The 18366-nt window shown below is 42.4% G+C and overlaps 1 protein-coding gene across 1 annotated transcript in view; it reads right to left on the reverse strand.

Annotated features, from left to right (window-relative positions):
- Positions 1–376: 376 nt before the first annotated feature.
- cnot10 (CCR4-NOT transcription complex, subunit 10) overlaps positions 377–18366 on the reverse strand; it is a 28048-nt gene continuing 10058 nt past the window's right edge. Inside the window, exons 11-19 of the mRNA XM_056286048.1 lie at positions 17765–17886; positions 17277–17456; positions 6336–6416; positions 4328–4441; positions 1690–1820; positions 1562–1594; positions 1298–1425; positions 1136–1211; positions 377–902 (exon numbers count right to left, since the gene is read on the reverse strand). Coding sequence (XP_056142023.1) covers positions 733–902; positions 1136–1211; positions 1298–1425; positions 1562–1594; positions 1690–1820; positions 4328–4441; positions 6336–6416; positions 17277–17456; positions 17765–17886 — 1035 coding nt within the window. The 3' untranslated portion in view covers positions 377–732. The remainder of the gene's footprint in view (positions 903–1135; positions 1212–1297; positions 1426–1561; positions 1595–1689; positions 1821–4327; positions 4442–6335; positions 6417–17276; positions 17457–17764; positions 17887–18366) is intronic.

Below are 18366 nucleotides of genomic sequence, written 5' to 3' on the forward strand. Positions count from 1 at the left end.
GGTGATTGGTGTATATTTTGTCTTAATTGCATCATGTAGGTATTAAAATGCTATCAAGGTCAAATCAGACTCACTAGTTCTACTCTGTAATTGACACTGAAGCTGGTTTCAGAAACAAAAAGCAGTTTAAGTTTTCAGGAAAGTTTAACATATTGCACACATGTAGCAGCTGTAGGAAGTGTTGCTCAGGGTTCAGGGGACTGAATAATCAGGAAATGTGGGTTGATGGTGAATGTTAGTTTAGGCCTGCAAGGTGATAACATGAAATCCTACTTCCCAGGGAGTGAAAATATAAGTTTTTCTATACTTTCTTCTTTTTAACATAGCCACACTAGTGCAAACAAAATTCAAATTAATCACACAGGCAGATACTGCAAATAAATTTATTTTCCATATTTGCCATAAAGCAATGTCAGACAATATACAACAAATTAATAGATGCCTCACTCACTGAATGTAAAGTTCTCAGATGCTAGTACTGTTCAGTCAATGGCCACTGGTGGCGGGGAATGCATCTTCTCTGTATTTATACAACATGAAGAGTGTCAGTGTGAATATCACCCCGCCACTCTTCTGCAATTCATACCTGGAGGACCTACATGCACGGCTATATGGCTATTGATGCTGAGAGGAAACAGCATTATAAATATTATGGGCTCATAAATGGGTCCATTGGGTGTTTGTGTGCCTGTTATGTTTGGAAAAGGAGAAGATTTAAAAGAGCTAAGGGTCTCATTTGCGCTGTGCTTGTGTGAAGGGTGAGGGCATCTGGATGGGCTGGATGGGCTGGAATGAAGGGAATGACTGGACAGGCTTCTTCCATGTGTCCGGAGAAGCCGTCTGGTGTGACGTGGGCAGGAGCTGGTTCCGCTTGATTATCTGTAGAGCCACCTGTGTGTTCCCTGGACAGTTGAAACATTTGTCGGCATTAGAAATTCTGAAAGTCACTAAAGACGCAGAACGAGGTACCGCCAAACATCTGCTCTTAACACTACATTCTACTTGGTTGTACTCATTCAAAAGCAGACGCAGACAAGCAATGACTTATCAATTCCTGACATATAAAAATCTGTCCCCAGTACAATCTGTCATCTTATTACTGAACAGTGAACGTATCCGTCTCATCTGGTCTCACCATTCTGCAGCTCTAAGTAGACCCCCAGCAGAATGGCCTCTGGGGGAATCTCCTTTGTGTTCACCATGGATGCAGCCTAAGGAAAAGATCAAATCATGGGTGTGATGATAGAAGTGAGCACAGACTGTTCCCATCAAGCCCTGTGCTTAAATGTGAACGTACCTGATGCAGGCACTTGCGTGCCTTGTCGTACTCGCTCCTCAAACAGTAGGCACTGCCCAGATTGAAGAGCATCATGGCGCGGGCTGAGGTCACACTGCTAGGGTAGCACAAGGGTGTCTGCTTCCCTGCTGTAAACAGACGCACACAATTACAGTATAACATCAGCAACTTTTGTGGCCTTCAGAGGCTATTTTTTCTTTCCATGCTGAAGGAGAAATATTTTTATACAAAGCTTTACACTAAGCTCTGTGATAATATACTCACATGACTCGACAGGTTCATCCCCTTTGTCTAAACCTGTGAACATAAAAAAACAAAAACACACATTAGCCAAATATTCAGTCACATCCCGAAGGTAGACTGTTGACATGGAGGGGTGCCATGTGACTGACCTTGGTCCTGCTCGCTGGTCAGCACGCCCAACGACACGTCAGTGACATTCTCCGGGTTCAGGTGAGCAATGGCGTCTGAGATCCTGTCCAGGGAAATGAGTGCTTCAGCTGCATAAAGGTGACCAAGGAACCTAGTAAACAGATAAATAGAGCAAAGAAAATGTGTGATGAAGAGGCCAGAGATTTGGATAATAACTTTATTTATACAGCACTTTCCAAGCATTAATAGGCTTATTTTTCTTGTGTCTATTTGTTTATTTATTTTACTTGATCTCCTGCTATTTATTCTGCCATCCGTTTAGTTGTTTGTTTTGTTCTGTTCTGTTGATTTTACGCAAAGTGTATGCTTTACATTTTACTTTGAAATACTTTGTGCTTAAAACCAAGTTTTAAGACTCATTTAAAAGCAGGGAAAGCTTCATCTGTTCTAAAGCTAAAAGGGGGCAGCTTCTCCAGTCGAAGGAGTCTGTCACCCTGAACACATGACCTTCTTCTGATTTTAACCCTGAGTTTGGAACAGCAACAAGCCCCCAGTCTGCTGATCTCAGTGGTCTAAAAGTCATGTATGTATATACAGTGCATCCGGAAAGTATTCACACCCCTTCACTTTCCCCACATTTTGTTATGTTACAGCCTTATTCCAAAATGGATTAAATTCATTTTTTTTCTCATCAATCTACATACAATACCCCATAATGACAAAGTGAAAAAGGTTTTGTAGAAATGTTTGCAAATTTATTAAAAATAAAAAACTGAAATATTGCATGTACATAAGTATTCAGACCCTTTACTCAGTACTTGGTTGAGGCACCCTTGGCAGCGATTACAGCCTCAAGTCTTCTTGGGTATGAAGCTACAAGCTTGGCACACCTATATTTGGGGTATTTCTCCCACTTCTCTGCAGATCCTCTTGAGCTCTGTAAGGTTAGATGGGGAGTGTCGCTGCACAGCTATTTTCAGGTCTTTCCAGAGATGTTCAATGGGGTTCAAGTCTTGGCTCTGGCTGGGCCACTCAAGGACATTCACAGACTTGTCCCGAAGCCACTCCTTCATTGTCTTGGCTGTGTGCTTAGGGTCGTTGTCGTGTTGAAAGGTAAACCTTCACCCCAGTCTGAGGTCTTGAGCGCTCTGGAGCAGGTTTTCATCAAGGATCTCTCTGTACTTTGCTCCATTCATCTTTCCCTCGATCCTGACAAGTCTCCCAGTTCCTGCCGCTGAAATATATCCCCACAGCATGATGCTGCCACCACCATGCTTCACTGTAGGGATGGTATTAGCAAGGTGATGAGACGTGGCTGGTTTCCTCCAGATGTGACGTTTGGCATTCAGGCCAAAGAGTTCAATCTTGGTTTCATCAGACCAGAGAATCTTGTTTCTCATGGTCTGAGAGTCCTTTAGGTGCTTTCTGGCAAACTCCAAGCGGGCTGGCATGTGCCTTTTACTGAGCAGAGGCTTCCATCTGGCCACTCTACCATAAAGGCCTGGTTGGTGGAGTGCTGCAGAGATGGTTGTCCTTCTGGAAGGTTCTCCCATCTCCACAGAGGAACGCTGGAGCTCTGTCAGAGTGACCATCGGGTTCTTGGTCACCTCCCTGACCAAGGCCCTTCTTCCCCAATTGCTCAGTTTGGCTGGGCGGCCAGCTCTAGGAAGAGTCCTGGTGGAGCCAAACTTCTTCCATTTACGAATGATGGAGACCACTGTGCTCTTCGGGACCTTCAAAGCTGTAGAAATTTTTTTGTACCTTTCCCAAGATCTGTGCCTCGATACAATCCTGTCTCGGAGGTCCACAGACAATTCCTTTGACTTCATGGCTTGGTTTCTGCTCTGACATGCACTGTCAACAGTGGGACCTTATATAGACAGGTGTGTGCCTTTCCAAATCATGTCCGATCAATTGAATTTACTACAGGTGGACTCCAATCAAGATGTAGATACATCTCAAGGATGATCAGTGGAAACAGGATGAACCTGAGCTCAATTTTGAGTGTCATAGCAAAGGGCGTGAATACTTATATACATGCAATATTTCAGTTTTTTTATTTTTAATAAATTTGCAAAAAGTTCTACAAAACCTTTTTCACTTTGTCATTATGGGGTATTGTATTGTGTGTAGATTGATGAGAAAAAAAAGGAATTTAATCCATTTTGGAATAAGGCTGTAACATAACAAAATGTGGGGAAAGTGAAGGGGTGTGCATACTTTCCGGATGCACTGTATGTTTGTATAATCTGGTGTCAGACCACGTCATGTTTTGGAGGTCATCAATAACATTTTAGAAACCAGTTCTAAAAACCGGCTATCAGTGAAGGGAGGCAAGTTCAAGGGCAACATGCTAAAATTCAAGTCCTCACTAGAAGTCTCCCAGCGGAGCTTGCTACTATTTGAAGCCAGGCCAGGGTGGGGCCATTAAGATATAGCAGTAAGGCATTACAACATTCAAGGGTGATGATATGAAAGTATGCATAGTCATGCTCAGTATTCTCAAAAGATCACATGGATTTTACTGAGATATTCCTCACATATGACTAAAAACAGAAATAACCAAGATATAAGTTCTTTGAAAGGACTGATAAGTAATGTAGTAGCTATATTTCAATGCCATGACTGGAAAAAACAAAACTGTAGCATTGTTCTTACTTGAGGGATCCAGAGACCTTAGTTTGGTGGAGGAGTTTCTCAGCATGGTTGAGAGCCATGAGGTTGTCTCCTAGTGCCAACGCCACATAGGCACTACAGGCCAGAATAGAACACCTACACGACAGGGGGCAGACAAACATCTACATTAAACAAAGAAAATACCAGCAAACAATAAGTGGAACATGAAGCAGAAACTGCTATAAATTACACTGATGTGACTGCCAATTAGGGTTTGAGCATGTTTGTCTGCTACTACTACTACTTTTATTACCATCTACTACTATTACTACCACTTTTGGCTGCCCCCGTTAGGGGTTGCCACAGCGTTTCATCTGTTTCCATCTCTTCCTGTCCTACCAGCCACCTGCATGTCCTCTCTCACCACATCCATAAACCTCTTCTTTGGTCTTCCTCTTGTCCTCTTCCCTGGCACCTCCATATTCAGCATCCTTCTCCCAAAATACCCAGCATCTCTCCTCCACACATGTCCAAGCCATCTCAATCCTGCCTCTCTTGCTTTGTTTCCAAATCGTCCAACCTCAGCTGTCCCTCTAATATACTCATTCCTATCCTGTCCTACTTCGTCACTCCCAATTAAAATCTTAGGATCTTCAACTCTGCCACCTCCAGCTCCGCCTCCTGTCTTTTCGTCAGTGCCACTCTCTCCAAACCATATAACATAGCTGGTCTCACAACCATCTCTGACTTGTATCTACTGTGTCTATCTGGGTCTTGTTCATACTGGAGGAAAATTAAACTACTTTATCCCAGATTTACCTATCCTAACAATTGTAGGGGAAATCCTGATCAGTGGCTTGATCAACATTGCAAACAGCAAAGACAATGATTACGTTTATACCGCTTGCTCTATATATGTCTATATATGATTTTTTTGACTGGGTGTTTACATCTACTTTTGAAAGTGACCCATATCTGATTCCTATGCTTACACCATAACCATTTGGTAAGAAGAAGTAGTAGACAAAGAAGAACTTTACTGTCATTGTGCCATGCACAATGAAATTGCAGGTGTGTCAACCCCAAAATGGTGCATACATAGAAGAGATAAGAAATATAAATATCAGCAATAAAAAGTACAGAGTCTAAACAATATAAGTGCAAAACATAAGCACTATAAAGTATAAAATACAATACAGTTAACAATTTAACACAACTTACGAGGTGTGACAACATCATCAGCAAAAATGCAGCAGAGGTGCGGTGAACGGATATGAAGTGACCCAAAGTGACATGTGAGCAAATATATGCAAATATTGCAAGTGCTCAGTGGTGGCAGAACATCAGTCTCATCAGACCGAGGAGATGTTTGAGTTCATTAGTGCCACAGGTTTTGGAAAGAAGCTGTTTCTCAGTCTCTTTGTGCATGTGCAGATTGATCTGAAGCACCTACCTGATGGAAGGGGCTGAAACAGATGTTGTCCAGGGTGTGTAATATCTTTTATGATGTTCTTAGACCTCCTCACACAGCGAGTGCTGCGAAGATGTTCTAGTGAAGGCAGCTCAATGCCAACAATATCCTGTGCTGTTTCCACAACAAGCTGGAAGACTTTTTTGTCAGCTTTGGTGTAGCTACTGTACCAGGCTGTCATGCAGTTTGTTAGGATGAGCTCGATGGAGCATCTATAAAAGTTGACCAGCAGTTTTGGGGGGAAGTTGACTCTGCTTAGTCTCCTCAGAAAATAAAGGCGTTTTTGTGCCTTACTCACCACTGCTGAAACAACCTTCAAACTTGACTAAACGAAAAACCCCTCCAAATCGGCCCAAGTGTATCTCTATTAGTTCAAGAGGACGAGTCTAACCAAAATCAAACCAATGATTACTGAGCTATTGCACACAACAGACAGATAAATGCATGGAAGCAGAAAGTGACCAACCGAAATGGATTTGCAGTTCTCCCTCCATCTGTCCCAACCACAAGGAACAAAAAGGCCATGCGGGGTGGAAAAATAGGCAAACAGATGAATAGGAGATTTCAAAGCTGTGTTACCTGAGGTTCTCCACTTCTTGTTTCCGAAGAGGTGACGATGGAGCAGCTGACAGGAACTTATCTGCCTCTTGGCCCTTCCCACTGGAAAAGACACACAAGGAGGGTTTCATTAAAACAGAGGGGTCCGAATCGAATTCAGCGAAATCGGAATATGGATAACTTAGAATCAGGGTAAAGGCAGGACCCCGAGTTTCAGAACAGATCTGAATGTCATGATTTCAAATGTCAGGGGATTTCATACAAGGACCTACCCATTGTTGAGCCTGCTCAACAAAATGGGACATCTCATTGGGTATGTGCAGTCAAGTGAAGGAGTTAAAGTATCTCAGGGTCTTGTTCATGAGTGAGGGTAGGATGGAGCAGGAGATTGACAGGCAGATTGGTGTAGCATCAGCAATAATGCGGACGTTGTACCGGACCGTTGTGGTGAAGAGGGAGCTGAGCCGGAAGGCAAAGCTCTCAATTTACCAGTCAATCTTCGTTCCGACCCTCACCTATGGTCATGAGCTTTGGGTAGTGACCAAAAGGGTGAGATCACAGATACAAGCGGCTGAAATTAGTTTCCTCTGTAGTGTGTCTGGGCTCAGCCTTAGAAATAGGGTGGGGTGCTCGGACATCTGGAGGGAGCTTGGAGTAGAGCTGCTGCTCCTTCATGTTGAAAGGAGCCAGTTGAGGTGGTTCGGGCATCTGATTAGGATGCCTCCTGGGCGACTTCCTTTGGAGGTCTTTTGGGCACGTCCAACTAGGAAGAGACTGGGGGGTAGACCGAGAACTCGCTGGAGGGACATGTCCAATCTGGCCCTGGGAACACCTTGGGATTCCCCAGGAGGAGCTGGAGGGCATTGCTGGGGAGAAGGACGTCTAGAGTACCCTATTTAGTTTGCTGCCACTGCGACCTGAACCTTGAGAAGCAGCTGATGATGAGATGAGATGAGTGAATGAATCTTGTCTTTCCATCTCTGTGCCTTTACACTTTGACACAAACAGATTTCATGCTGTAGCATGGTCCTATTCAATTGGGAGGTTTTCCAGTCCCATTTTCTTGTCTATGAATTCACATTTCTTCTTGTACTGTGCTGTGAAACAGGGTTTGCACCCTTCCTGATTTCCTCTATTATTACATATTTGCAGTAGCGTACCAAGGGATTTCAGTCAGGGCCATCAGTAATGAACTGTTACCAGCACCCAGATCTCTGAAGTGTGCGGCGACAGCACTCTGCAGTGAGACACACGTGTGCATCTCAGCGGTTTATCCAGTGACACACAGCCTCATGAACAGGCACCTGCAACCTGTAGCTGGAGAATCTCCAAAGGTAATGGAGTTCAAATGGGCTGTAGCAAGTTCTCTCAAGAAGTGTGTGATGGATAAAATATTTCCTGGTAAGTTACCACACATAGACTATACATTTTATATGTAACTAATTAATTAGGCCTAATTCTTTAACATTAAAAGAAAAAGAAAAAAAATCGCTAAAAAAAGACATGCATGTTAGGGTAAGTACTCTTGTCTGTGCCCTTGACCGAGGCATGGCAAGATGAACTGGAGTTGGTCCCCGGGTGCTGCATGGCAGCTGCCCACTGCTCCTAGCTATAACAATAAATAATAATAATAATAATAATAATAATAATAAAATAATAAGGATCAGTCCTTAGCCTGACATAAATTGGCCTAACAGAACTGAATAACATCCAAAAGTCCGTGGCCACAAGCGTTCATTTTTAAGTGCTGTATCATGGATATTCATCCTGCAAAGTGGTCAGTATAAAACAAAGCAAATGTCACATTCAATCAAAAATGTTCCTCATTGAGTTTAGTGTACTCTTGACACTCTCCTGCAAGTTTTCCAGAGTTTTTGGCTAGAGCTGCCAGGTCTTCCCTTTTCTCTGTAACACTTTTGCGATAGGCATTTGATTTTGACAGTAATGTGAAGTCCTGTTTTTTTCTCTGCCCTGACTGCCATTTCATCTGCCTCTTTCTGCATCATCTCAATCTACTAATACTACTACTACTACTTTCGGCTGTTCCCGCTAGGGGTCGCCACAGCTGATCATCCATTTCCATTTCTTCCTGTCCTCTGCATCTTCCTCTGTCACACCAGCCACCTGCATGTCCTCTCTCAGCACATCCATAAACCTCCTCTTTGGCCTTCCTCTTCCCTGGCAGCTCCATATTCAGCATCCTTCTCCCAATATACCCAGCATTACTCCTCCACACATGTCCAAACCATCTCAATCTTGCCTCTCTTGCTTTGTCTCCAAACCGTCCAACCTCAGCTGTCCCTCTAATATACTCATTTCTCATCCTGTCCTTCGTCATTCCCAATGAAAATCTTAGCATCTTCAACTATGCCACCTCCAGCTCCGCCTCCTGTCTTTTCGTCAGTGCCACTCTCTCCAAACCATATAACATAGCTGGTCTCACAACCATCTCTGACTTGTATCTACTGTGTCTATCTGGGTCTTGTTCATACTGGAGGAAAATTAAACTACTTTATCCCAGATTTACCTATCCTAACAATTGTAGGGCTAATCCTGATCAGTGGCTTGATCAAGATTGCAAACAGCAAAGACAATGATTACGTTTATACCGCTTGCTCTATATATGTCTATATATGATTTTTTTGACTGGGTGTTTACATCTACTTTTGGAAGTGACCCATATCTGATTCCTATGCTTACACCATAACCATTTGGTAAGAAGAAGTAGAAGACAAAGAAGAACTTTACTGTCATTGTGCCATGCACAATGAAATTGCAGGTGTGTCAACCCCAAAATGGTGCATACATAGAAGAGATAAGAAATATAAATATCAGCAATAAAAAGTACAGAGTCTAAACAATATAAGTGCATTCATTACTTATTCTATTCATATAACTTATGTGAATTCTTATCCTTCGCCTGCATGTGAACCTGCATGCAAGGCCACACAAGGGTGACAGTGTGCATCGCTTGCCCATGTACTGATCTGTCTATGGTCTCTGACATACTGATGATTGCCACTTCTCTGTGAGTTTGTGTATGGTCTGGGTAGATTGTAAAACTGAATTGCCCTTCTGGGATAAATAAAGTCTGAATCTGAATAAATATCGACTACAAAATTCTGGCAAAGATCTTGTCCCTATGACTTCAGCAAGCAGTTCCCCAAATAATTTCAACAGATCAAACAGGATTTATGATGGGAAGAATCTTTTCACAACACCAGAAGACTTCTCAATATACTCAATAAAACCACCTCACACATGCCAGAGGTTGTGGGATCCCTGGATGCTGAGAAGTCCTTTGGTAGGGTGGAATGGAGGTACTTTTTTTTACATTTTGGATAAATTTGGCTTCGGTGCTAATTTTATTTCATGGATTAGGCTAATTTATACTGCCCCTATGGCTTCAGTGCAGTCAAACTATATACATTCTTCACCTTTCCCCCTGCATTATGGCACTTAACAAGGCGGCCTGCTTTCGCCACTGCTCTTCGCCATTGAGATCGAGCCTTTGGTCATCTGGCTCCACGAGATGGAGTCTGAAGGTATTTCTCGGGTAGGCCTGACCCACAAATTGTCACTATATGCAGATGATCTACTACTGTACGTCTCTAATCCAATGTCTTCCCTCCCAGCCATATTGCGCATCCTGGATCAATTTGGCAAACTCTCAGGATACAAACTGAATCTCAATAAAAGTGAGTTGTTACCAGGTAATTCTCTGAGTGAGGAACTCCCACACTCATCCTTCCCATTCAGAAGGGCAGACATTGGGTTTAAATCCCTTGGGATTTTTATTACTAAATCCTTAAAAGACATCTTCACCCAAAATTTTGCCTCCCTACTAAAAAAAATGTGCAGTGGATATGCAGCGTTGGTCTAGTTTGCCCATATCCCTAAGCAGGTCGCATTGGTATGGTCAAGATGATCATCTTCTTCAACTTTGGGGCAGTACTAAATGCATTGTATACAATTTATTTTATTGATGGCTGTGGTCTAAAGAGTTGACATGCGCTCTTACAAGCTATTAGACATATAAATTAACCGGTTAACCGGTCAAAGTCTGTCATCAACTGAATAAGGAAAATTGAAAATGCCCATTCCTACACAAAACACATTTTTTAAATCATTTCACTAATTTAAGGAAAAAAGTTATCCAGCACCAACTGGTTCCGCATGAAAAAGTTACTGGGAACACCCAACACGGCCTGCCATTTTGGAGATGCTCTGACCCAGTCGTCTAGCCATCACAATTTGGCCCTTGTCAAAGTCACTCAGATCCTTACGTTTGCCCATTTTTTCTGCTTCCAACACATCAACTTCAAGAATTGATGTTCACTTGCTCCCTAATATATCCCACCCCACCCCTTGACAGGTGCCAATGTAATGAGATAGTCAATGTTATTCACTTACCTGTCAGTAGGTTAATGTTTTGACTGATTGGTGTATGTCTGTGTGTACATTTATCTGTATGTATGTGTATGTATTTATTAATGTGTACAATTATAAAAATCGTCACCTTCTTAAAATAATGGCCTATGTCATATTTTCAAGTCTTCAAAAAAACAGAATAAACTGAAACTGAAACAAAATGTCAGTTTATTCTGTTTTTTGAAAAACTTGAAAATATGACGTAGGCCATTATTTTAAGAAGGTGACGATATAAAGCTTTAGGTGCCTGTGTGGTATATGTTTAAATAATATAAATGATATGTAATGTGTATAAAGTGCTGTGTGTGTGTGTGTGTGTTGGGATTGAGATTAATTGAAAAACGTTTTGATTTAACATTTCAATGACTTCAGCGCAGGAACTCAAGTTGTGAACCAGACAAGAACATTATCCTCATGAGTCAACAGCATTTTCAAGGATTTTCCCCCGCTGGATGTCTGTGAATGTTCTCATTCATCCAGGTCATGGTTATCCAAAGGCGTTAAATCAAGTGCAACTAGACTGGTATATATCCGTGAAGATGTTTCGCCTCTCATCCAAAACGAAACGTCTTCACGGATATATACCAGTCCAGTTGCACTTGATTCAACTCCTTTGGATTTTCCCCCACTGTTTGAGCAAGGCAATTAATGCACCTTTAACAGGACTCTTAACAGCAAAACATAATATGTTTCAGTAATGTATGGTATGTACTGTATTTCTTAGTTAATATTTTTTCTCCACTGTTTGAGCAAGGCAGTGCATTTTATTTAAAATGACTATATTAACAGCAAAACAGAATATGATGTTTCAGTAATATACTGTATGTATGTACTATATTTTTTCCTCTATGTGCTAGTTAGCCATTTGTTTTAGCGTCATGTGCATATTTGATCATATTTACCAGACCAGCTGCCATGGTATTATAATCATAAAAATATAGAAATAGGAAGCTCCTTGAATGCAACAAACTATTTTTTAGTGTTATAGTAGTGTACTACTGTAGCCCTTATAGATATTTTGTTGCATACTTTAATATTTTGTCATTATTTTGGGCCAGTTTCGGAGCCCTTTGCCCAGTTCCTTGTGATTATGATAAATATTACATTTTGAAGATGACCGTAGCAATCAGTCTGAATTCAAGGCAAATGCTCTAGGGAAATTGCAAATGACCTGATGGTCAGTGAATTTATGTGTCCGTGAATGTTCTCATTCATCCAGGTCATGGTTATCCAAAGGAGTTGAATCAAGTGCAACTGGACTTGGTATATAGTTGGTCTATATACCAAGTCCAGTTGCACTGCTTGGTCTAGTCAGATAGGCACGAACTGAGGAAGCCTCTTGGATGAGAGGCGAAACGTCTTCACGGATATATACCAAGTCCAGTTGCACTTGAGTCAACTCCTTTGGATAGTGAATTTATGTCCATAGTGCCATTTCATATGTCATTTTAAAAAGTGAACAAAGTTGGTATTACACATAACCTGTACATCACTTTATTTTAAGCAGTAATATCACAGCAAGATTCTGATCATTAGGTTACACTGTTATGGAACAATTTCACCACCAAATGTCGCCTATACAGCCCTAATGTTTCCCCTTTTGCATGATTACTTATTCATATTTAGTCATCCAAGGGGTATTTCACAAAGCTGGCTAACTCACTACCTTGACTTCTGCATTAACTAAAACCTGGAACCCCTTCAAATATGGAACATGGACTAAAGTAAAATTAGCTGTTCCGAGTTTTACTCTGGGTAAGTCTGGCTTACTCAGTTTGCCAGATGTGTCCAGGATTTTTACAGGACTGAGGTGGCAACCCTACTGAGGTGGCATACGGCACCCATGTGTAGCATAGCTTACAAACTGTAGTTTTTTGTCAACAAAGTGTTCGCTGTTAACATAACTCACAGGGAAGGCAGCTTCACGAAAGGAGGATTTTCAAGGTTTGTTGTTTCTTAGTCATCTCTGACTCTGGCAGTAGCCATGATGTCTCGAAAAGTGCAGCTGCAAGCTACTGGTAAGCCACACTGTATCATCGCTGAAATGCGCCCCCCCCCCCCCCCCCCTTCGGATGTGCACCAGTATTCGGACGTGGAGAGAGAGAGAAAAAATAAAATAAAACATACTGGGAGAATTGCCGATCCTGCTTTTAATTTCTAAGTTTGATATCAAAAACTCATTTTGATCGATGTGAATGGCCAAAAAGAAACAAAATTAAAGTTTTGGAGTGGCCAAGTTAAAAGTCCTGAGTTGAACTCATAGTGATCCAGTGGCAGGACCTGAAATTAGCAGTTTGTGCCTGAAAACCTATCAATACATCTGAATTAAAGCAGTTCTGCAAAGAAGAGTAAGCTGAAATTCCTCCGAAGCGATGTGAAAGGCTGATAACAAATTATAAGGAGTGTTTAGTTGCACATATGCTGCTGGTTGCAAAATAACTGGTTGCGCCACAAAGTGGTGCAACCAGTTTTTAAGTTTAAGGGGGCAATTACTTTTTCATATGGGTGATATGGGTGTTTCATAACTTTTTTCATTACATAAATCAAATAATTACATTTATCTAAATAAATAAATTAAAATGATTTCAAAATGAACTTTGTGTTTATTCATGTTCACTTTGTCTAATATTCCATTTTGTCTAAAGAGCTGAAACTAACCCATCCATTGAGGATGCACAAGCCAGAGCATTCTTAGTGCCGGTCCCAAGACTGGCTAAATGGGAAGGGTTGCGTCAGGAAGGGCATCCGGCATAAAATCTTTGCCAAATCAAATATGCGGAATATAAATAAGATTTCCATACTGGATCAGTCGAGGCCTGGGTTACCAACGACCGCCACCGGTACTGTTGGCCAGCAGGGTGCCGGTGGAAACTACGCTACTATTGGGCAAAGGAGAGGGGCAAGGCATGTCCAGAGGCAGCAAGAGAGGAAGAAGGGTAGGAGTGGGGAGGCGAGAGTAGGAACTTTGAATGTTGGCACTATGGCTGGTAAAGGGAGAGAGCTGGCTGATGATGGAAAGAAGAAAGGTAGGCATACTGTGTGTGCAAGAGACCAGGTGGAAGGGGAGTAAAGCCAGGAGTATCGGAGGTGGATTCAAACTCTTCTACCATGGTGCGAAGGGAGGAGAAATGGGGTAGGGGTAATTTTGAAGGAAGAGTATGTAAAGATTGTGCTGGAGGTGAAGAGAGTGTCAGACAGAGTGATGAGTATGAAGCTGGAAATCGAAAGTATATTGATGAATGTTAACAGCGCATATGCTCCACAAGTTGGGTGTGAGATGGAAGAGAAAGAATAATTCTGGAGTGAGTTGGATGAAGTGGTGGAGAGCGTACCCAAGGAGGAGAGATTGGTGATTGGAGCAGACTTCAATGGGCATGTTGGTGAAGGAAACAGAGGTGATGAGGGGGTGATGGGTAGGTATGGTGTCAAGGAGAGAAATGTTGAAGGACAGATGGTGGTGGATTTTGCGAAAAGGATGCAAATGGCTGTGGTGAATACATATTTCAAGAAGAGGGAGGAACACAGGGTGACATACAAAAGTGGAGGAAAGTGCACACAGGTGGACTATATCATGTAGTAGGCGCAATCTGAAAGGGATTGGAGACTGCAAAGTGGTGACAGGAGAGAACGTAGCTAGGCAGCATCAGATCGTGGTCTGTAGGATAACTTTGGAGACCAAGAAGAGGAAGCAAGTGAAGGCAGAGCCAAAGATCAAATGGTGGAAGTTGAAGACGAAAGACTGTTGTGTGGGGTTCAGGGAGAGTTAGGACAGACACTGGGTGGTAGTGAAGAGTTGCCAGATGGCTGGGCAAGCACTGCACAAATAGTGATGAGGGAGACAGTTAGGAAGGTACTTGGTGTGTCATCAGGACAAAGGAAGGAAGACAAGGAGACTTGGTGGTGGAATGAGGAAGTACAGCAAAGTATACAGAGAAAGAGATTGGCAAAGAAGAAGTGGGACAGTCAGAGAGTTGAAGAAAGTAGACAGGAGTACAAGGAGATGCAGCGTAAAGCGAAGAGAGAGGTGGCAAAGCCAAAGGAAAAGGCGTATGGTGAGTTGTATGACAGGTTAGACCCTAAGGAAGGAGAAAAGGAATTGTACCAATTGGCTAGACAGAGGGACCGAGCTGGGAAGGATGTGCAGCAGGTTAGGGCGATCAAGGAGAGATGGAAATGTGCTGACAATTGAGGAATGTGGGCTGAGAAAGTGGAAGGAGTACTTTGAGGGGCTGATGAATGAAGAAAATGAGAGAGAGAGAGAGAGAGAGAGAGAGAGAGAGAGAGAGAGAGAGAGAGAGAGAGAGAGAGAGAGAGAGAGAGAGAGAGAGAGAGAGAGAGAGAGAGAGAGAGAGGTTGGATGATGTGGGGATCATGAATCAGGAAGTGTGGTAGATCAGCAAGGAGGAAGCGAGGGCAGCTATGAAGAGGATGAAGAGTGTAAAGGCAGTTGGTCTTAGTGACATACCTGTGGAGATATGGAGATGTTTAGGAGAGATGGCAGTGGGGTTTTTAACTAGATTGTTTAACACAATCTTGGCAAGTGAGAGGATGCCTGAGGAGTGGAGAAGAAGCATACTGGTACTGATTTTCATGGATAAGGGCAATGTGCGGAACTGTAGCAACTACAGAGGTATAAAGTTGATCAGCCACAGCATGAAGGTATGGGAAAGAGTAATAGAAGCTAGGTTAGGAGGAGAGGTGACGATTAGCGAGAAGCAGTATGGTTTCATGCCACAAAAGAGCACTACAGATGTGATGTTTGCTTTGAGAATGTTGATTGAGAAGTATAAAGAAGGCCAGAAGGAGTGATATTGTGTCTTTGTGGATTTAGAGAAAGCATATGACAGGGTGCCGAGAGAGGGGGTGTGGTATTGTATGAGGAAGTGGGGGGCTGCAGAGAAGTATGTAGGAGTGGTGGAGGATATGTATGAGGGAAGTGTGACAATGGTGAGGTGTGCGGTTGGAATGACAGATGGGTTCAAGGTGGAGGTGGGATTACATCAAGGAGTGGCTCTGAGCCCTTTCTTGTTAGCAATGGTGATGGAGAGTTTGACGGACAAGATCAGGCAGGAGTCTCCATACACTATGATGTCTGTGGATGACATTGTGATTTGTAGCGAGAGTAGGGTGCAGGTTGAGGAGAGCCTGGAGAGGTGGAGGTATGCACTGGAGAGAAGAGGAATCAAAGTCAGTTGGAGCAAGACAGAATACCTATGCATGAATGAGAGGGAGGATAGTGGAATGGTGAGGATGCAAGGAGTAGAGGTGACAAAGGCGTATGAGTTTAAATACTTGGGGTCAACTGTCCAAAGTAACGGGGAGTGCAGAAGAGAGTGCAGGCAGGGTGGAGTGGGTGGAGAAGTGTGTCAGGAGTGATTTGCAACAGAAGGGTACCAGCAACAGTTAAAGGGAAGGTTTACAAGATGGTAGTGAGACCAGCTGTTATATGGTTTGGAGACAGTGGCACTGATGAAAAGACAGGAGGCAGAGCTGGAGGTGGCAGAGTTGAAGATGCTAAGATTTTCATTGGGAGTGACGAAGGAGGACAGGATTAGGAACGATTATATTAGAGGGACAGCTCAGGTTGGACAGTTTGGAGACAAAGCAAGAGAGGCAAGATTGAGATGGCTTGGACATGTGTGGAGGAGAGATGCTGGGTATATTGGGAGAAGGATGCTGAATATGGAGCTGCCAGGGAAGAGGAAAAGAGGAAGGCCAAATAGGAGGTTTATGGATGTGGTGAGGGAGGACATACAGGTGGCTGGTGTGACAGAGGAAGATGCAGAGGACAGGAAGAAATCGAAACGGATGATCCGCTGTGGCGACCCCTAACGGGAGCAGCCCAAAGTAGTAGCAGTCTAAAGATCTGAAACCATTCAGTGTAACATATGAAATAATAGAGGTAACCAGGAGGGGGGAAAATACTTTTTTACTGCACTGTAGCTTGTTTTTAAATCCAAAAGGAAAGTAATATTCTTGATGACTTGACCTTGAGGCAAAAAAGAACAAAGGCTTTTCCGTACATTCTGTAAATAAAACACCTTTGGATCCCATTTTAGTCTAAATAGCCTACATTTAGCAGCTTGGAAAAGCCACATTTTTAAAAGGCATTTTAATCACCTGTGTGTTAGCTTGCAAGGCGCTAGCGAATGAGGGATAGTTGGAATTTTGTTCACACTTCATCATTGTAACAGCCTAGCAATTCTACAGGAAGATACACTCACTGTGGACTTTTGTTCGTTAGCCTGTTTTTAAAATTGTGCTGTAGTAAAAGAGAGCTGCATGGTTTTAGCATTTACAGCAATACACGCGCACTCTGTACAGCTAAATACCACTGCACCTAAGTAAGCCAGCATGAATTGTCCAAATACAAAGAATATAAACTGACTTCATTCTCGACAGTTTAACTCCCTCAAGCAAAAAGGATATGTTTTCCATTAAGACTTCCTTCAGTTTCAGAACAAGTGGACTGAGTGTGTTAACTGGATGTGGGTCAGAGAAACGATCATGCAGCATGTGTAGTTGCTTCACCTGCAAGCATCACTGTTTTCACTGCCACTCTCTGTGCTTCCTGATTGGCTGGAATTCTTGGAGCCGTTCTCAACTTTAGTTTCTTGCTGCTGGTGCTCAGGAAGGAGAAGCAAGGCATTCCGCAAGCAAATGGCTGCAAACTCCATACTTGCTACTGGGATAGCTGCTGACTGGCCTTCACTGTGTAAGCACACACACACACGCATGCACACACACACACACCACAAAAGAAGAAAAATAAGAGCAGAAAAGCATACTGAACACTGCCATGAGTGCACATTTTAATAAAAACTAAACAGTTGACTTTTTATGAGTAGATAGATGTAAACAGCTTCTCTGAATTGTAATGTCATTACATAATTGTAATTACATTTCAATTAAGACTAATATTGTCTTTTCAAGTACAAAACTAGCAAATGTCAACAATAACACAAGCTGACATTTGTGGAATTGAGGGAGATTCAAGAGTGATTTATTATACCACTGACCTGTAGATAGTGTTCTGGGTAGACTGTGATGCCAGGACAATCTTGCGATGGTAGCCCTGCCCAACAACAGACTGAACTATGCCTTTTTTACAGGGTAGACCCTTACTTTCTTGCTCAGAGCCCTGAAAACGAGAGAGAAAAGATGCGAAGGGTAATTCTGAGAGATTCCAGGGTAATTCACTGGACATTCTTCTCATTTACAAGTAAATCACAACTACAGTTAAGGTCAAAATTATTAGCCCCCAAGGAACTATGACACATTTCCCTAAAATTCTGCCCAATGTTTGCATCATTCATAAAAATTTACATAGTAAAACGTTCATCAATGTTAAGGCCCCTATTTGGTACATTTTGGAATGTAAAATAAATATTCAGGTTTGCTTTATACCAAATGCAGTGAGAATTGGGGTGGTCAAAATTATTAGCCCCCATGTGATTTTTTGCTTTTAAAACACACCTGACCAATCAATTAGCTTTCAAACCACACCTGAGTAATCAGTCAGCATTTAACTTTACTTAAGGGACTCCAGTGATTAGGGCTAGTGGCACTTAAACACTTGATTGAGAGGGACTACTCTTAAATTCTTGATAAGAAGTAATTT

The sequence above is a fragment of the Lampris incognitus genome, chromosome 9, assembly GCF_029633865.1.
Source record: "Lampris incognitus isolate fLamInc1 chromosome 9, fLamInc1.hap2, whole genome shotgun sequence".
Lineage (NCBI taxonomy): Eukaryota > Metazoa > Chordata > Actinopteri > Lampriformes > Lampridae > Lampris > Lampris incognitus.